This window comes from Lissotriton helveticus, chromosome 7 (assembly GCF_964261635.1).
Source record: "Lissotriton helveticus chromosome 7, aLisHel1.1, whole genome shotgun sequence".
In the NCBI taxonomy this organism is placed as follows: Eukaryota; Metazoa; Chordata; class Amphibia; order Caudata; family Salamandridae; genus Lissotriton; species Lissotriton helveticus.
The window spans coordinates 924,477,866-924,498,561 of record NC_136068.1 but is presented as its reverse complement, the minus strand read 5'-3'; the positions used below and the strand labels follow the sequence as shown (position 1 = coordinate 924,498,561).

The window sequence follows — 20,696 nt, the reverse complement described above, 5'->3', positions numbered from 1 at the left end:
ATTCAGCCCCCGGGATGGGATACCTGGGGCCTAATACAGCTTGGGGAGGGGGTCCCAAGGGATGGAGTTGCCGGGGCAACTACAGGCTTCGGTAGGGGACTGGTAGTGGGTGTTTGGTGGTAGTGGGTTTTTAGGTGGTGGTGGAGGTGGGGGGGGGCGGGTCGACAGAGTATTCTACAGAGTTGGCAATCTATCGCATAGGTAAAGCCAAAACAGGAACTAATGAAGTGCATATCTGATTTGTATGGCAGATTTTTCCTTTAACAGAGGGCGCTATTTTTGCGATACAACCTTTATCAAAGAAAACACTGCCTTCCTTACAAAGCCATCCCAATATGAAAACCGCTCAATAAGAGCTATGACAACAAAAATAGAGGAACACGGAAGCTTATGACACACGAGAACTAAACAAAGTCAAATAAAAATCAAAACGCCATGTGATACTACTGTATGTGTGAAAATATTTGTAGCCCCCCCACCCCCGGGGTTAAAAAAAAAAAAAAAAAAAAAGAAAACACCAAAGCGAAAAAGCACTGTACTTGTAAATGTCTGGCTAGGTTATTTAAATAAACCTGCAGTGCTGAAAACATGAGTTATTACATTATTTCATACTTGAATTAACAGCGCCGTTCATCATTCAGACCTTGCCATCAAGATTTTATTAATGTTTATGAACACACAATGTACCCAACATATTGCATCAGACAAGGCCACAGAGCACATACGGGGAAAAACCTCCAGGACTTGCACAGTGACTTATGTTGGAATGGATAGTAAATTGTTTCCCATAAAACTGTTCAGCTCCAGCCTCCTCGCAATAGATGAAAATAATCAAAATCAGTAACCGTGACAGAGGCAATGAGTTTATTTAAAAGCACGTGCGGGGGCAGGACCTGCACTATACAACACAGGAAATGGGGCATTTCCAGCTAATTCAAAGATTTTTTTTTATTTTCTTCTCAAAAGAAAAGTATGGCGAACTAAAATGAAGTACCCTCCGAACCCGGGGTATGAAAAAAACGCAGTCCAACCTTGCTTTACTATCCAATACAAAAGTTTGCACCATCAGTCGATTGTCACCAGGGAGCACACATTTCAAGTCCATTGGGAGCTGGGGATTTTCCCCACTCGAGGTCTCCATGGGACAAACAACATTGGGCGGTAAAAATTATGAAAGGGAGGATGGAAGTAGCAAACACGAAATCAGTGGCCCTTCTTCGTTGTGCCAAATCCAGAAAACCCCATCACAGCCGCCATTTCATCGTCATCTTCAAAGGATAAATCTTCCTCGGCTTTCCTTTTTTTCTCTTTCTGTTTCTCTTTCTTGTAAGCTTTGGCCTTTTCCTCCTAAAGACACAAGAGACAACATTGTGGTGTGAGATACTACATAGTACAATACATCTCCAAAGCAAGGTGTGATGAGCCAGTAGGACTAGGTTAGGAGGAGTTCAAGGGGCAGTGGTGTAGCATTAGGGGGTTTGTTTGGGATGTTACTCCTCCCTAATCAATGTATTTTGTAATAAACAGTTAGGTACAGATGCTTTAAGTCTGGTATGGTGAGGAGTCTGTTGGATTTCACTAGGAATTTTTACAACACAGACTAAACACGCGCACACACACACTCCTTCTCTCTCTCAGTTTGGAAAGAGAATGATATTTTTGGGGATATTTCACAAAATAATGTTGGTTCCTCACTTAGTACCCTTACCCAATCCACGTTACTCTCATTTTTCACTGCCCCTGAACCCCCTCTCGTGCCCCCTGCTTGCCGTATGTTTTTCAACATTATGGGGTATATTTACTAACATTTTGTGCTGTTTGTGTCAGAAAAGTAACGCAAATTGACAAAATCTTTTTTCCCAAATTACTTTCCAGTGCAAAACTTATTTTCCGACTATTCATGTGTGCTGCGCTGCACAGCACACATGCAAAGTGGGAAATGTTTTAAAGTTAGTCTAAGCATTGTATTTTGAACTGGGAGGGTATCCTTTCAGAACAATACCTTTTCTAGACTCACAAAAACAACCTTGAACTATGGTGCAAAGGTGGGTGCGTGGCGCACGGTTACCAGATCGTATGCAGATGCTAGAGAGAGGGTAGGAAAGTGACATACCTCTAAATAAGGCGCCACTTACTGACTAAGTTACGCCCCTGCCAAGAGGCCCAATAAACTATGGGGACCTTAACGGGACTATTTTACGTTGTTAGGCTATGCTGAAGTACTATTGTGTAGATGAAGACCACACATTTAAATGGGATACTGATATCTTTAAGAATATAATTTGCTTGTTATCTTGAATTTTTCAATCAAGATGTACAAGACTTGTCTATCACCTTAGATTTATAAAAATGTTTTCTTCAACACCTTGGCCGCGGCTGGAATTTCGCGCCGGTGCTGGACATTCCGATCGGGGGCGTGGTCATGACGGCTCCCGGCCGTCATCAGCAAACGCCCACCGTGACTCATGACAGCCGGGAGCCGTCATCAGCACCGAAGGGGTTAAAAATTTTTTTTTAACCGTAAGACACTTTATTGGTCGTTAATTCAACATTCCAGCTCCCCCACTTGCCTACTATGTGTGATCTCTTACAATTTTGTCATGTGCAAAGCCGACAAAAATCGCGAGCCTTAACAATTGCGCTGATTGGCAGCGTTCAGCAAAATAATTGGGCTTTAGCCAACCGAACATACTGGCAAACTAAGTTCAGAGCAAAAAGGAGAAAGTCAAAGGCTATTGTTTTTTGCCCTCATTTCTGGCGGAAGGGCAAGCGGTATACCGCGCAAGCCTGGTGATTTTCGGTCAAGAATGAACCAATTCATTAAAATTACAGAAAATAAAAAAAAAAAATGGTTCGACGTCCAAACAGACTGTCAAAGCAGTCCCACAGGATTACAATATTCCTGGCTACTCATCCCAGTTCAATAATTTTCCTGAATCAGATGCTAACTGCTGGCCCAGAGGGCATGCTCAGCAGACAGAACTGGCTTATCTCATCCCCAACACGCAGTCTGCTCCCTCCCCCTCCACACACTATACTATCCCTGACCGACGGTGCATGAATAGGTCTGGTAGGCTCCTGGGCTCCATTTGGCACTACAGAAGGTTGCTCCTTACAAACATTCCTCGAGGCTTAGGAATGCTGCGTCTGAAGCATGTTTAATCTGACGGCAACCACGTCCCAATCTGGTGATACATTGCAAGGGAACACAACGGATCCTCTAAAACGGGACAGCACATCATTATTGTAGCAGGGAGAAAGAAAAGGAAAACAGAAAAAATCAATGCTAACTGAAGCGAGAAGAAATGTAGTATATAATTAAACCTGTATGCCTAGCTTTGAAACTGCAGAGACAGTCGCTTTCCAAATGGACGTTTCACAGTCTCCTACTTGCTGGATCTTTTTTTAAATTTTTGGGTAAAAAATGGGACATAATAACAGAGGGAACAAAACATATGGAACCGTAGGGTGCCTCCACCCTAAACACAGTGTGCTACGCAAACTGAAATTGTGTTCATGTTCAGCACTTTGTTTTACCAATGTGTTTTCTCACCCTGTTTAAGCTTCAAAAGTCTACTCATCCAAGAGGCACACATGTTCACACTTCCAAAAGCTTCAACCTTCTCTTTAGTGAGCTATCCCTATTCAAAACAGAGTAAACGCAAGAGCTCTCAAAAGCGCAAACTTACCTTATCTAATCCTACAAGGAAAAAGAAGCGCATATTACTCATCTACGACCGGTTTACCACATGGTTCTGGTCTAAAGTTCTACTCACTGCAATGAAGGAGTAGTAAGCGCTACATAAGGAACATTTTACTTGCCCTATAAGCATCTGTTTGTGGCATGTAGAGCTGTAGATTCACATGTTGTGCATACTCCTGCTATCTAGTGTTGGCCTCAGATGTGTGCAGGTTGTTTTTCTTCAAAGTGGTCTTCTCGAGTCACGAGGTGCATTACCACCTATTGCTGGTAATGCACCTGGGCATCGGTTAGATTGTTTTCAGCATGGCGGGTAAGGATGGAGCATAGAGATACATAAAAGATGACCATGCAAGAAATAAAAGACAGAAAAGGTAAAGGGCATCTCTAACAACCAAGGCTTCCGGGGAGGAGGGTTTGTTGCATGTTAATCTACAGAACTACATGCCACAAACTGAGGTTTACAGGGTTTGTAACATTTTCTATCCGAGAAATGTGTGACTTTATGCTGTGCATAGACAGTAAAGCAGTCCTCCCATAAGCGGTTGTTAGCCAGAGGATGTTGCAGAAGATTGTAAAAGTTATGGAGTACAGCTTGGCCAAAGTTACCTTGTTGGTGTGCAAGTACATCCACACATTAGTGTTAAGTGAAGGTGTGTGTGGTGAGGACAAGGTAGCTGTTGCTGATATCAGGTACAGGAATACTTCCTAGCAAGGCCACAGAGGCCCGTTTTTACAGGCAGAGTTGGCTCTGGGAGGGATAGTCAAATGTTTTTAGCTGTTTGAACACATTTACCTATCCACTAAACTATACCTGATTTGGAAAGAACAGCCCTTTGTGCGGCTTTGAGAAGGTAAAAAAAGAGTGGTTGAGATTTGCTAAAGAGTTTAGTGTTATCCACATTGTACATAAGGGCTTGCTTAACATCTAGGGTTTGTAGAGCCCTTTCTGAAACTGAAGCAGGTTGGGAGAAGAAAACTAGCAGCTCTATAGATTGGTTAAGGTGGCAGAAGGAAACCACCTTAGGCATGAACTTACGGTTAGTATGGAGGAAAACCCTATCCCTGTGGACTTGGAAGAAAAGTTCTTCAAATGTTAAAGCTTAGAGCTCACTTATACATCTGAGAGACAAGGAAAGGCACCTTCCAGGAGAGCAATTGAAGGGGACAAGAATCAAAAGGAGAGCCCATGAGTCTAGTGAAAACAATGTTTAGATTTCATACTGGGGCAGGGGAGGGACCTGTGGAGGAATGACTCTTGAGACCTTCCATAAAAGCTTTGATAACAGGGATGTGTGTTCTCTGTTGTGAAGGTAGGCAGCTACTGCAGCTAAGTGGAGCTGAATGGAAGTTTAGGCTAGGCCAGAGGTCTTTAAGTGTAGAATGTAACAATGGCCCGGACAGTTGTTGATAAAGGGTCAATCTATCATGATAGGGAGTTATGTACAAATTGCTTCCACTTTGCAGCATAGCAGGTGGGGGCAGTGGGCCTCTGTGCTTCCTTAAGAATGTTCATGCATGTTGGTAGAAGTTTTAGATACCCAAACTCTCGGACCTCAGGAGCCAAAGCGCAAGGTACCCGATTTCTCCATGGTTCTACATGAGAAGGCCTGGCCTAACTGGGTGAGGCACTAGATTTTCCCAGTGATCATCCGCTTGACACCATTGTTGCACTAAGCATTCTTGCAACAGGTGCATATGTCCTGGTGTGGGGGGCTATGGCAATACAGGAGGCCTTCATGTCGAGGAGGCGCATGCGTTTCTGACAGTGACCTGCTGATCTGGCTGCACACGTGGAACAATGCAGGGAAGGCTTGCACCCTTGCAGGACTGGGATAGGCCCTGCTCACCACAGAGTTCAGGACTGCCCATAGATAGGGCTGTATCTGAAGGGATTGTAGATGGGACTTGGTGGTATTGATGGTTAACTCCAGATCGTGTAGGAGGTGTATGGTAGCCAGAGTGTGTGCTAGACACTGATGGAGAGTTGCGCTCTTGATCAGCATATTGTCCAGGTAAGGGAATAAGTGGATGCCGGTGCGCCGCAGGTACTCTACTACCACCACTAAGCACTATGTAAACACTCTGGGGGCAGTAGTGACGCAGAAGGGCAGCACTTTGAACTGATCAGGTTTGCCACTTACCACAAACCAGAGGTAGTGATAGTGAGCTGGGTGAATTGGGATGTGAAAGTAGGAGTCTTTGAGTTCAAGGGAAGCCATGAAGTCGCCTTGTTGCTGTAGGGGTAGGACATCTTGTAGTGTGATCATGTGGAAGTGTTCTGACAGGATGTACTCGTTGAATGGCCTGAGGTCCAGGGTAGGCCTGAGGGACCCGTACTTTTTGGCAATGAGACAGTAGAGGGAGTACACCCTGAAGGAGTAATAGCCGGGTTTTACGGAACCCATGAGGAGGAGAGCATCTACCTCTTCCCGAAGGAGGTGTTGGTGTTGCAGGGAGAGGATGTGTCTGCGGGGTGGTATGTTGGGAGTGGAAGTGAGCTCCAAAAAGTAACTATGGCGTATGACGATTTATACCCGCTGGTCAGAGGCGATTTGCTGCCATTTGTGGAGAAAACCTAGAAGTCAACCCCCGGAGGGGGCAGTGTGATCAGAGAGGGGATTTAGGCAGGGGGGAGGGACCACCCTAACCTCGCCCTTTGGAACGGTTGCTGCTGTAGTTATCTAAAAAATAACCACTTGTGAAGGGCTGTTGATTCTGCTGGAGTTGAAGAGAGGTGGTAGAATCGGGGGGAGGGGGCAGTGTTAGAGCTGCCGCAATAGGCAGGCTGCCGAAAGGACTCACAAGGGAGGATGTTTAGAAAATCCCCATGGCCTTGGAGGTTTCCGTGTCTTTCTTGATCTTTTCCAGTATTTGATCAACCTGCGGTCCAACAGATGTTCCCCATCGAAGGGCAGGTTGAGGTGATGCCACTGGACATTTGGCTTAAATCCAGAGTTACGGAGCCAGGCATGCCTACGGATTAGGATGCTAGAGTTAATGCCACATGCCACAGTTATGGCAGCATCAAGGTAACAGCGCATAGTGGCGTTTTAGATGACTTTACCTTTAGAGACCAAATCTTGAACTCTTTGACGGTACGCATCACAGAAGTGTTGGAGGAGCTCATCCATGTCATCCCAGTGTGCCTTTTTTGTATCTGGTAAGTAAGCGGACTGAATTAGCAATGTGCCAGTGTGTGGCGAATTGAACAGCGACACATTTACCAGAAGCATCAATCTTCTTACTTTCCTTGTCTGGTGGCGGTGCGTCACCGGTGCCTAGAGCATTGGTCAGTTTGCAGGCAGGGTGGGCTACCAAGTAATCTGGTAGGAGTTGGCTTCTGATGTAAACTAGGTCTGAAGGAGATGATTTGTATGTTTTTGTTCACCCCAGGGGAGACCAAACCGGCTTTAACAGGCTCCTTGATAATATCAGGAGCCAGTTTGAGCATTCCCTTTAATACTGAGAGGTATTGCATGTAACGCTGTGAGGATGAAAGGGTTTCCATTAGGAAATCCTCATAGAGGGCGTGCTTTTGCATCTCTCCCTTGTAGAAAGAGGACACTCTGCTGAGGACCTCGTGACACGAGATGGCATATTCTGGGCGGGAGGGAGTGGGCATAGGGGTCGGGTTCAGTGTCACCTGGAGGATCTACATTGCAGTCATCACAGTGATTATCCTTTGGGAGCAGGTGATCTTGTGCTTGGAGCAATCCTGGGGCTGTGGCTGTACGAGGATCCTTCCAGTGTGTGGGTGGATCATGATTAGAGGCTGAAAGGCGTAGAGTTCTTTTTGCAGTCACTGAAGAACAGGTTTGACGGAGCCGGCGAAGGAGGCAGGTCTTGATGTTGAGTGCTTTGGTGCCAGTGCGTGTGTCATCAACGCCCAAACAAGGCTTGGATGCCGAAAGCTGCCCCTCCGAGGTCTGCTTTGAGGAAGCGGTCGGCACCGAGGGGGTGGCGACTTAGAGAAATTTGGCTTTAGGATCTTCTTCTGCGTCGAGGCTGGGCGTGGCGTCCAAAGTATGCAATCAGTGGCGACCATGGCTGAACAGGCGCGGTGCGTCCATTGGGGCGTGGGGGCGTAGCCCCACTAAGCCACATGGACGCACGCATGCACGCTATTGGCAAAAGAAAAGCAATTGTATTTTTGCCTGCTTAGACGCCCGCTAAGCAGGCAAAATACAATTGCATTTGCCAGTGCTCCTTCAGTTCGGAAAGGTCCTTGACTGCCGCTGTAGCCAGGGGGTGGGGTGGCTGAGCTGCGGGCCGGCATTTGAGTCTCGGGCTGGTGTAGCCCTGTGTCACTCAAGTTGCGTGACACAGGGCTATGGCCAGCTCGAGCATGCACGGCGCACTGTACCAGCGGGTCCCAGCAGGTGCTGCTCAGGCCGCCAGGGCCGGGAGGCTTCAGGGCGATTCAGGGCGAATACAGACTGTGCCCCCCTAGCAAATTCTGGCGAAGCATGCAGCGCCAGGATTGGCTAGGGGGGCACAGTGTGTATTCGTGTCATCATCACACAGGCGACTGAGGCGGCGAGGAGCGCTGAGGAGGTCCGGAGAGCGCGCGTGCCAACTGCCAAGGAGACTTAGGGACCCGAGCAGAGAATATTGTACACAGTAAGTATGTATGCCCTTTACACGTTCCTCATTTTGACAACCTGCGAGGTTTCTAGTTAGATTAGGAAGTTTAATGAGGAGTAAAGATGCAACATCAGGCCCCCAACCAAAGTGTGAGCCATATGCAGAGTGTTTACCAGGGTTAGCTGCCTCCCAGCAATCTGCACAATCAATCTGAAGCCCAGGGCATAACCTGGAGTCTCTGACACGCCATGAAAATAGCGCTAATTTGGCTTCAGTCAAGATCCACATTTTGGTAACTTCTTCGATTAATGTAAAGCATTGCACGTTTTTTATAGTTGGTAAAGTGAAGTCCGCGAAGACATTGCCCTCCTAAGAAAAATACAAAAAAAATCGACCTGTGTATGGTAGTGCTTTGTTCAGCATCTCCGGTGCGAAGTGTGGCTTAGATTTTCATTTTCTTTCTGTACTTAATTAAGGATTATGTAAAAAAAACACTTACAAGATGTTTCATTTATCCTTATAAATACGCACCCTGGAACAGACATAAATCTGATCGTGTAAATATGCATGAGTAATTGACGCTTTTTAGGTGGGAAAAAAACGGAGCACCTCTGTATTTCTTGGGGTGATTGGCAATGGCAATGGCAAGAGGTTTCTCCATATGGAAAAAAGAAATGCTCTGTGGATAAAATAATGTAAACATCTGAACATGCAGATTCACATTTCCACCGTGCCTTTACAGGTGGACTCTCCGGTAGGCAGTCAGCTGAAGTACACAACGGGAAGGAGGAAATGTCACAGGGCCCTGTCAGACATGTATACATGACAGAGGGGCAGTTAGGGTAAGAAGGAGGAGAGGGCAGAAGAGAAGATGAGTGGAAGGGCGGTATCAGAGGGGGAAGGGAGAGCAATGAGTGATCGTGAGCAGAATCAGGTGTGAAAGGGTTGGGAACCGCTCTACAGGATTCCAGAGGTACCAGGCTACAGCAAAGAGATCCCATGGAGGTCAGGAGCCTGCCGCATAACATTTCCCATATTGTTTGTCAGATCATTCGTGCAGCATCTCCTTAATGGCTATTGTCAAGTTTGAGTCAGGCAACGTTGGAATATTTTGCTTAGTTCTGTCGTGTTTTATGTCACTATAATGTTGCTACAACTCACAGGAATGACGGACAGAAGAAATAGAAAGGGGGCATTTTCCTTTTCATTACCCCGGACCTCTTAAAGGGATTACGCTGCTCTCCCAAGCTCGCCATCTTTTACCACACACTGCTGTTGCCCATTGTATGCCTTACTGTTCGGGTGTGGCCCCAAACTTATGTGGTTTTTTTTTTATATTAAGTACTGCCTGCAGCGTTAGAGTGTGGGGGACCATGTAAAAAGTTCTTTTGTGAATTGGGGGAAGGCCTACTGAGCCAGGGAAGGAGGTGTTGGGAACCAATATTGGACACAAATCAAATGTTCATTTTTAAGCACATTATGTGGGCAGCAGTGGTCGAAATTGCTTAAGATTTAAAGTCGAGTTTATAGCGGTTTGGTGATTCTCACCCAATGATTTGTTTCAGAAATATAGTAGCAATTTTTAATGCAGTGAGCTGAGATCTTTTTCCACTATAGTGCGTACCTTGGTTCTTTTGCCTGTAATCTTGCATGAAGTTCTATAGCCTAAATGCTTTATTGCCTGTAGAGAGCTTCGGGTATGGCTTTATGTTACATTTTGTCTTAGTCCCCAATATCATTTAGATTGTGCTCTCGAGCCATACATGCATAAGGCTTTCACAAGCTCTTCCGTGCAGATATTACTGCCTGTGTGCACGAGGCACTGTCATTGATGCCAATTAAAAGTAGCCAGGGGTAGCATCAGTCACTTGCGCACTTTGATACCCCCAGGCAGAAGGGCACAAAAACGAGTGGAACAGGGGGCAGAAAGGTACAAAAAACGAGTGGGACAGAGGGCAGAAAGGTACAAAAAACGAGTGGGACAGAGGGCTTTGTAAAGGCTGTCTCCCAACTGCTGTGCAACTTCTTCTACTCTTAGAGCTGAGATTTTCATGCAAGTCTTATAGTCTGAATTCAGCAGCGTAATAGGACGGAATGTATGAAGCTCTGTGGTTATACTGTATAAGCAGCTATCTATGTTATGCCATCTATTAATGTAATAACTGCACTTTCACAATTGCTTTATTAACCTTCCTGCTTTCTCAAATTTGCTTGGAAAATGCACGATTTTTCTTCTCTTATTTCAAAATTTTCTTGGGGGGGGTGTTATCACCCCAACCCCCCCTTATGGGGTTCGGGCTCGCTCGCTATGCTCGCTCACTACGGTGCTGTATGCAAATCACTTTGCGCCCCACCACTTTCAAATGTCACCCACCGCCCCTGTGGCTGAAAGGCAGTGGTGGACCGGAAGACTATTAGTAAACATTGAGGCTGGATTACGGACCCCTCGGGAAAGGGTGTTCAGAATGCGATCGGTGCCAGGAATGTAGGGAGGGGCAATTATTTAATTTCTAATTTGGAACCAGAGAAGGGCTCTGGTGAGAAGGCCTCTTACCTGGCGCCGATGGCTCCAGCTGGGGTTCACCCTCGAGGTCCTGGGAGCCGAATATGCCTGGGGTGTCATCATCGCTTCCCTGCGACCTTTCATGGTGTGAAACTCAATGGTAACAAATAGTTTTCTTCTAAAGAAAGGAGCAGCAGGCACCGAGGACAGTAGCATTATTGCCTCCGCTCCATCAAAGATAAGACATGCTTGCCAAAGACTAAACAGGAAATGCTTCGAAGGGCAAGACCCCTACTGGGTTGGTGAAGTCCTTCCAGTCACCGAAAACACGTGTCGAGTTGATGCAAGAAAGAGAAACATGACGATAAGAAGACCGGCGGAAGGGTGAGGAACCGAGAAGGCCCAATGAGATCATCGCAAGGGCGTCAATCCAGAGCTCGGTGACACTTTCGAACCAGACGGCGAACAGAAAACAATAGAACTTTGGAGCCAATGCCCATGCATGTCACCAGCAATAGGTGGAGTCACTGCACCTCGTTATTCAAGAAGACTTCTTTGAAGGAAACAAATTGCACATATCTGAGCCAGGAGTATGCACAGCATGTGCATCTACAACACATACCTCAAACATACAATTTACAGTTCAGGTTTCTGCACAAAAACAACTAAAGATGCAGAAAAGTATGCTGGGATTACATTTTGACTGCAGGATGGCATCTGTGCATATGTAAGAAATGTGACAGAGTAGCTTCTCATTCTATGGTCATAAACGTACTGCCATTTTTTCCCTTCCTTGAAGAGGAAACCGGATTCTAGAGACCATTCCTCAGATGTGCTTCTACTGTATATCCAGGAGTCTTCTAAACTGGAGGATTGCCTGCACTGCCAGGGCCAAAAGAGGCAGACTGAGTGAAGAATGAATGTCAATTAAGTGTGTATGTGGCCAGCCAGAGGCCAAACTATGCAAGGTTACATAACCGCTTTTAATCCTGCCAATGAACAGGTATAACGGTCCGATAACTTTGATACGTTTTTGCTGTACAGATGCTACAAACATACAATGATCCAACGTGGCTGGCTTTATAAGTGGGAGCCAGGGGCATCATGCAGGAATGCTTGGCAGGATGAAAGAGGCACAGGCCCTACTGGTTCTGCTGGAGGCTGGAGCATACAATAAATATGGTTGGGCAGCCAGCTTGGAGCAGGAGCCCTCCCTAATATTGGAATAGCCCATGCTTACCACTATGGTTTGGGGACAACAGACACACGAGAACCCCTAGAAATGGAGGACTCCACAGACCCATCTCCCACACACAGCTCTGCATGTCTTACCCAAATTACCCTCAACACCATAGCAGCCCGCTCTAGCCACCTCACCCATCATCCAAAGCACACTTGGGCATCTGCCTAGCCGGCAAATTAAGAGAGCAGAGTCAAGCCAATGGTCTAGCTTGGTGCTGAGAGTCCCTGCACTAGGCGAGCCAAGAAAATGGTTGGTATTTAAAATGTTCAAAATCATCATGTAAAAACGTGGTATGGTCTCTTCAAAATTCAAGTGTATTTCCTTAACATACAAAAGCGTTCTGCATAAGTAAATCAGATTGTATCACCCACCTGGAGGACAACGCTATGAATTAACCAAGAAGAAAAGCAGTTGTCTTTTGCTCCGTATATGTGGCCTAGATTCTTACTCTAAATGGAGCAACATTAGAGTCTACTAAATGAAACATTAGATATTTTTGTACAGCACACATCTTTGTACTAACTTATTTCAAGATGCAAAGATAAGCAATGAGAAAAAAGGGGAACAGTGAAGTAAAATATTTGTCTAGCAACAGGCAATGTAGCAAGGAATGGTCCTGGGTTTTCAGGCTTCACATTGTCCAATTCAGCCACTGGATGGGTAACCATCCCGTTTGACATCAAAGGTTAATGCTTTGTCTTTAATTCTTGGCACATAAAGTTAGAGTGTGGGTGGCAGGCAGAAGTCACAAAAAAGTTCGGCTATTTTTGGGCTCAATAGGACCTTGAGTTGAGCTTAAGTCAGCTCAAGCTTTCAGGGGGATCACCCTCCTCAACATCTCATCTGAACACGAACACACACACACACACACACGAACACACACACACATGAACGAACACACACACACACGAGAACACACACGCCCACACACACACATTCCCCTTCTGCCTTTACGTCACATGCAGTTATGCCCCTGAAGGGCGCCTTATGTATTAGTTCAGAAGAAACAGTGTGCCCACCTTTCAGAATAAGTCACCCCAATAAGGCTAGAATCCACCCTGGCATAATCCAGTTGCATATCAAACACACAGAGCCACCTTTAAATCAATAAGTGGAGCTCAAAGCAACAAGCAGACAGACAGCATCGGCAATGGATACTTCTTAGGAAGTGTAAAGTGAAGAAAGTGAACACACGGGAAAAACAACTTCCAAACTAAGATCTAGGCACAGAACTAACTAACCAATAACGACCTTTCTTTTGTGGAACATTCTCATACTATACTTGATTGTATGGATGACACAAACTGGTAGTTTATGCTTTTACTGTCCATTGTAAATGAAGCAGCGGATTATGAGACTTGCCCTCAGCTCTGGGTTTGAAAACAAAAACACTTCTCTCTTGTTATTTAGTTATCGGCCACTCTTGCGTATAGTCAGCTTCATTCACGTGCCTCTCTGGGAGATATTATGCGTGCCTATTGAGTCTTGCATTCATTTTACAATGTTACCCTACCCAAATTGTTATTTTCACAGCGTGACTCAAAGTTGATCAAGGTTTCTTCCTTAATGACGAACATGTATCCATTGCAGGGATAACAAATTGTATTCTGTTGTAGCACACACTTTAGCAGAGGAAGCTGCCATGACTTATAATTCAAATTCTACACATGTAGCGGTAGCCAATAAAGGGCAAGGTGGGCCAGACAGATTCTTACCCAGAGCCAAGGACTGCAATAATCAGCTGGCGAACTAAAGCAATTACAAGGAAATTACCAGAAAAGAGCTGCTCGATGTTTGCGTTCTGTTTTCTCTAAACTAAGCCTTGGTGGTGAAATCCATCCCGTTCACAAAGTTTTCAGTTTTTCACACTCCGCGGAGCTCCGAAAAACTATGCAGAGCGGAGCTTTTTCCTCGCTCGCCAGCGGCAAGTTGGCAATCACGAAAAATCCTAACACTAGACCACTTCCCAGTAAGATTTCTCAACGCGGGCAGTCGCGGATGGTTGTTACCGCCCGCTTTGAGAAACCGTCTGTTCGCGTTGAGGAAGCTGCAGCTCATGTAGAACTTCTACTACAGCGGCAGAAAGAAGCAGCGCCCTCTTGCATTGTGCAAGATGCCATTCGTGCTGATTTTAGAGTGGGACAAAACCCCGGCACTAAAAATCAATGCGAACGGCACAGGGTAACCCACTCTGCCGTTTGCGGAACTCAGCGTAGCTTGGAGTTTTTTGGCACTTCGCGGAGTCCCACAAAGCAGCAAGAACTTTACCCTCCACCCAGGCTTACACTAAACCCTCTCTCCCGTGGCAAGCACAATCGAGTAGTGTCCACATTTTGGTTGAATTTTTAAAGACTGGCATGTTATTATTAAGTCAGTCTGCAGGTGCCCTGCAGCTCAAGAGTCCCTTTCCCATCAACAAAAACGGTGTCTTCAGGAATTGCCATGGAGCACTACACGTGGCGCCATGCACAAGCACAGTGGTGGCACATAACTCCGTGTAGACTTTATTACTTCCTTTGTGTTCAGCAATAATCTGGCCTTAAAAATGTGACAGGCCTCATCATTACTCCAAAACTCCGGCTCACCTCCTCTCGGAGCTCCTTCAATCTCTCCTCAAAGTCGTAATCTTTTTGTTTCTCCTCCATTTTTTTCTTGTTGGCTTCAAAGCGTTTCTTCACTTGGTCAAGAGTCGAGCGCTCCACCCTCATAGACATCCCCAGGTTTCTCTGATCTGTCGTACAACACAATAAAAAACGGTCAGTTTCTTAAACTAGCTGAAGTTAGCATTTTCCCTTTAGGTGTCGTTTTTATTAAAAATAATACAACATAACAAAACTTACGTTTTTTGCCATTTATGTGGTCTAAGAAGTTGATGGAGTCTTTCACGACGCAATCACACACGTTGCAATAATAGCTGAAAGATAATATATAAGCTATGATCATCATGCCACAAAAATGCTGGTGCTTAAACATAGCCTAATACGCCTGGGGAAAGATCTCTTGTACCAGCGTTCAGCTCTACGTGGAAATATAAAATTTGGGTAGCCTTTAATTTTTTTTCGCTTTGGGCCGCAAACAATACATACAAGAAGAACACACGAGAAAACGTATACTAATTCCATTCAAGTTTAAAAGTATGCCCCTGGATAATTTAAGCAATAAGACGTGCAACAGATTAACAAAACAAAAAAAAATATTACTTTAATTTTGCACGAAAGCTTACAAGCATCGTTTTTAATAGTTGTGCCCTAAATTTAAAAAAATGCGATTACTTTTCGCCATTTTGCAATCCATAGCATATTTTTTTCAAACAACAAAACACTATGGAAATTACGGGTTTTTGCAACTTAGTTTAGGCGGTAGATCAACATGACTAGCATTTCAGCGCCATCTTGTGGTTCAATCGAATTTGCTTTAAAATGTGATAAACCCATGCGGAGTGTTGTTTATTTTTGTTGGAAGCTAATTTACGATTCTAACCCCAATCCTAGAATATTTACTGGAAGTGCAACTTCCTCCAAAATAATCCAGGAGTCATATTCACTATTCCAACTCTAGCCCTGGCATAATCTGGCTAAGGCAAAATAAATATCTGAATGCTTTAAGGTGATGTTGAAATGTAATGTAATGCTAACGTGTGCTTCACTGAGAACAGCGCGGAAAGTTGGAGAAAAAAAACAACAACCTAGGAATACTGCTGAAACAAGATTGGCAGGATATTTTAAGAAAACCGATAGTCCTTTTTGGGTTCAACTTTAATCTACTAATTATTTTGTGGTGATGACAGCAACACGTTTCCTCCATCTCTGACTAACTGTGCTGGGCGCAATGCACGTGAATCTAGAAAAGATGACAAATCTTAAAAAAAAAAAATACATCAGTTAAATGGTACTATTGAATCGGTTCTTCAAAGCGTCCGACGATGCATCATCTAGCATACAGTTTTCAACATTAGATGAATCCAGTGCTGGGACTATACTGCTCGAGACCACGACTCGAAATGAAGTGTAACTGACAGGTTTCGAGCCATCTCCAGCCTATCTTTGGGACAGATTTACATGGAGTTTGCGTATGCTAGAGGATACTAGGCATATGACGAATACACTTTTCATTTGTATATATGAAAAAAACAACGTAAAGTCGGTAGCTAATCGTGACAAGACTAAGTCACTTCATTTACATAAGTGGGGAATTTCGAGGCAGGAAGTAAAAGACCCCAGCACACCCCTTCATATGGTATGTTAATATATTTCTAAAGCGCTCGATTACCCAAGGGTGTCTTGGCGCTGGCTTGGATACCGGAGAAGAATGGCATGGTAGAGCTAGCGGGTGTTGAAGAGCCAGGTCTTAAAAGAGCTTCCGAAAGGTCATTAGATTAGGTGCACTCTTGATTGCAGTGGTAAGACATTCCAAGTTTTTGCCATTCCCAGAAAGAAACTCCTGCCGCCTCAGGTGGGTTGTTTGAATCTGGGTACAACAATGTGTTTGGCCGTGGCAGAATGAAAGGTTCTGCCTGGGGTGTACCAGTTAAAACTTTGTTGAAGAAAGTCGGGGCCTAAGCCATGATGTGCCTTTTAGGCGATACAGAGTGCTTTGAACGTGATCCTCTGTCTGATAGGGAGCCAATGCAAGTTTTTGATGGCTGTGGCTGCGGAGTGAGGGTTTGGAATCTTGGAGAAGCCGTCCCGCAACATTCTGCAGTGTGTTAAGGATAAACTGGTGTACGGTGAGCAGTAGATCATAACAGTAAAACAATTTAGTCATTACCAATGATGCAATGAGAATTTTCTGGAGGTGGACAGGAATAAACTGGAGAATCTTTTTTAGCATTCTCAGAGTAAAGAAAGTAGAAGAGGACAAGGCGCTGACGTGATTAGTAAAGCTTAGTTTATTGTAGATCAGAACACCCAAGTTCCGGGTCTTGGTGATAGGAGTTGGCAGAGGGCCCATAGCTGCTGGCCAGTAGGACGGGGTCCAGAAGGAAGTTTATGCACCGAAGAGTATCACTTCCGTTTTTCCTGCGTTCAATTTCAAGCAGTTCCTCCTCATCCATGTGCTGACTGCCTGCACGCAGTCGCAAAATCTGGTACTTACGCCTGTATCAACCTTGGCCAGCAACATGATGATTTGGGTATTGCGTAGGAAGTCAACATTTCTAATTTCTCTGGCCAAAGGTGTAATGTAGACACTAAATAAAGTTGAACTGAGCGAGGACCCCTGAGGGATCCCGCATGGGAAAGAGAAAGGATGAGGAGCGAATTCAACCAGATGGACCGACTGTTCTCTGTCCAAAAGGAAATATTTTAGTTAGTCCCAGGCTGTTCCAGTGACAATGATTTCAGTCAGACATTCCAACAGCAATCCATTATTTACTGTATCAAAAGCTGCAGAGAGATCAAGTAGTATTGTATCAGTCTTATTGTAGCAATGGAAGTAGGAAATATAGGTGCAGCTCTCAAAGGTGGTGGGAGTTGCCCAAGATCAGAATTATTTTGTCTTTAGGCAATAACCAAATTAACGAGCAACGGTGACTGAATTATGCGATAAAGAAAATTAAATATTATATCCTGCATGGATACACAATTACACTCTGATAAATCATATCCTGTTGATTTCTCAGAGTAAAAAAATGTGTGTAATGCATATAAATATTTCACTTTGCACAGCATAAAATGTGTGCACACAAATAATAAAAACTCGACGTACACCAGGACGGTGTTTAGGCGCTTGGGTAACAAAAATATTGTGCACTACTCAACAGTGCTTAGTCATATGCTTGTTTAAAAAGCCATGTTTTTAGTAGCAGCCTAAATGTCCTATAGCTGGGCATGGTTCTTGTCTCAGAGAATAGGGTGTTCCAGTTGCGGGAAGCCAAAACTGAGAATCTGGGGCCTCCCATTTTCTTATTTTTAAATTTGGGGTGGTGGGAAGGTTCATGTGGATGGATCTTAGATTTTGGTCGGAAATGTATTTATGTGTTTGGGCTGATAAGAAAGCTGGGTTTTTTCTGCAAAGGGATTTAAAAATAATACAGCCCGTCTTGAAGACGGTTCATTGATCTACAGGTAGCCGTAATTTTCTCATCAGAGGGATAATGTGGCAGAGTCTGGGTTGATAGAATATCCATCTCGCCGTTTGATTCTGGGCCAGTTGGAGTCTTAGATTGAGTCATTTGGCGAGACCTACAGGATTGGCATAGTCGATTCTAGAGATGAACAGGGCCATGACAACTTGGACAAGGGTATCCGCGATGAGGAGTTTCCTAATTTGCCTGACATTTATTTGTTTAAAGTGGGCACGAGGGGGCAGATGTGCAGGTTGAACAGGTGATGGGACAGGGAGGATCCTTGGGGTACTCAGCAGTTCAACTGAACCTTGGATGAGCTAAAGAGAGTCAATCAAACTGTCAGAGCAGCCTTTTAAAAAGGAGATGACCCAATTAAAGGGCTTTGCACTGCAACCACGCGGCATGGAGGCAGTCTACTAAGAGATTATGGTTGACTGCGAAGGCAGCCGATAAATCAAGGAGGACCAGCGCCTTTGTAATGCTAGTCAACAACTTCTCGCATGTCATCCACTACAAAGAAGTTGAGAGTTTCAGTGGAGTGGGTTGACTGGAAGTCTGAGGGTCGAGGAAATTGGATTCCTCTAAAAAGGAGCAGAAATGGCGAGTGACATGGGGCTCTAGTATCGTCGCCAGACAAGGAAGCAAGAAAATAGGGAGGTTGTTTTTCAGAACTAGTGAGTCTTCATCACATTTTTTTGGGAGTGGTACCACAATGGCCTCTTTAAAAGGGGCAGCACCTTGGCAGATGAATGAGTTAAGGAAGGAAATAGCCAGGTCTGGGAATGCTGAGAACACTGTTTTTAGTATTTTAGGTGGGCAAGTATCGTATGGAGATAGCGACTTAACCTTGGTCAGCAGGTCCACAATGCAATCCTTGCTGATGGCGGGAATGTTGAAGAGGGCCATAGATTTCTATCTTTTGAAGAAGCTGCATTGAGGAATATGCTGGAAGTTATATTGTCTTTTATCAGCTTGATTTGCTCAATGAGGGCGCAGCACAAATTTTGAATAGGTAGTATGGGAAAGATCACTGTCAGGGTTTAACAGATTGAAAACAATTCCAAAGATATCCTTAGGTTTACTCATAGTTTAGTATTTTATTAAAGAAAAAGGTGGATTTGGCTTGCATAATGAGTTTCTTATATTCTTTGAGAAGATGCGTACAGATTACTTTTTCGCAGGTAAGAAATTGTTACGCCATTTGCATTCATCCCGGCGAAGTTCAAATTTGGCTGATTTCAATTCCTCAGAAAACCTGGAACAAGTTTGGGAATGCCAACTGGGTTCTGGGTTACTGTTCCGTAAAAGGGAATAACATGGAAAAAAGACTGAAAACAAGGGGCTACAGAGACGAAAGGGACATATCACGTAAATATGGGAGCCTCCGCCAGTGCAATAATTAAGGAAAATAAGAGTAGGCAGCAGAAAAAAAAAAGTTAGGACTCCCTCCAATATCGGCCAAGTCACAACAATGCTTCACAAAACAGATTAGATCAGTTTGAAAAAAACATTGTCAAATGTTCCCTCGGTTGGCATTTAAAAATATATATATTTTTAGAGCTGTATGTTGACTGTGCATGATTAAGTGCATCCATAAAGCTTGCCCAGATCCAATACAATGAGAGAATACAAATATTTCTTCCATGCTTCGAACGGTGGTTTCCAAAAACTTTTCAAAGAGTTCAAGGAAGTGCTGGTCTTACTCACCCTCCCATTTCGGACTGAGGTGTGGTTTTGGTGATAACAATAGTTTTCCCCAACTTGGACTCCAAGTCCACTTTGTAGTCTCTGTGGCGGAGGAGCTCCCGTTTAACTGGGGGCTGGAGTGGCTTGCCTAAAACAGACAATAAAAACATTATGTTGGTGAAGTAAAAGCAGTGATTTGCTTTCTATATCTTACAACAAATTCATTGTTAAGATCAAAAAACGAAAATCATCAAAATTGCAGCTTAGTGATTCTACATGTCCCTTCTCTCATTGTTGGTCCAGGGTCTATAACTATCCCACAGTACTCATAGTTTAGCTCTGCAGACATGCACCAACCGTCTGTTACTGGCGAGATTTTAACAATGGAAGTGGACTTGAACCAAAAAGCTCATTCAACATAGTACTCTGAGGGGTTAGACCAAGATAACTTTGTCCAGTCGCGAATTTCCAGAGAAGCCTTGTAACCAAATCATTCTTCTCAAGCATGTTAAGCCAAGAGGGTACTAGAAACTTTATAAGAACTTAACCACAGTTTAAGAAGCGATAACATTTTTGAAATGTTCTAGTTTTATCATATGAATGAATACTGACCCCAATCTCACATTTTTTTTACATTCAGAGAATATATTTGGTATAATGTCAAGATAAAATGATAAGAAAAGACAAGTACTCTGCGAACAGCAATAACACAAAAATAAAGGAAAAGCTTACATCTGATATCCTATCCACAGTTTACATGTAATAAAAAGATCCTCTCCCGTCTACGGAGCACAAATCTCTTTTGTTACCTTTTGGAAGAACATATTTTATGACATGTACCCGTGCAACGTTCATATACTTGGCAATCACCATAATGGGAGGGGGCGGAGCCAAGACGGCGACCTATATA

General features: G+C 44.3%; 1 protein-coding gene across 2 annotated transcripts in view; it reads right to left on the bottom strand.

Annotated features, from left to right (window-relative positions):
- Positions 1-640: 640 nt before the first annotated feature.
- Positions 641-20,696, bottom strand: part of ZMAT2 (zinc finger matrin-type 2) — a 73,014-nt gene continuing 52,958 nt past the window's right edge. The window contains exons 3-6 of one of the 2 annotated variants that reach the window (XM_078653453.1): positions 19,808-19,934; positions 14,874-14,947; positions 14,619-14,764; positions 641-1,347 (exon numbers count right to left, since the gene is read on the bottom strand). In XM_078653453.1, coding sequence (XP_078509579.1) covers positions 1,204-1,347; positions 14,619-14,764; positions 14,874-14,947; positions 19,808-19,934 — 491 coding nt within the window. In that variant the 3' untranslated portion in view covers positions 641-1,203. The remainder of the gene's footprint in view (positions 1,348-14,618; positions 14,765-14,873; positions 14,948-19,807; positions 19,935-20,696) is intronic. The other variant, XM_078653455.1, reaches the window with a different exon arrangement.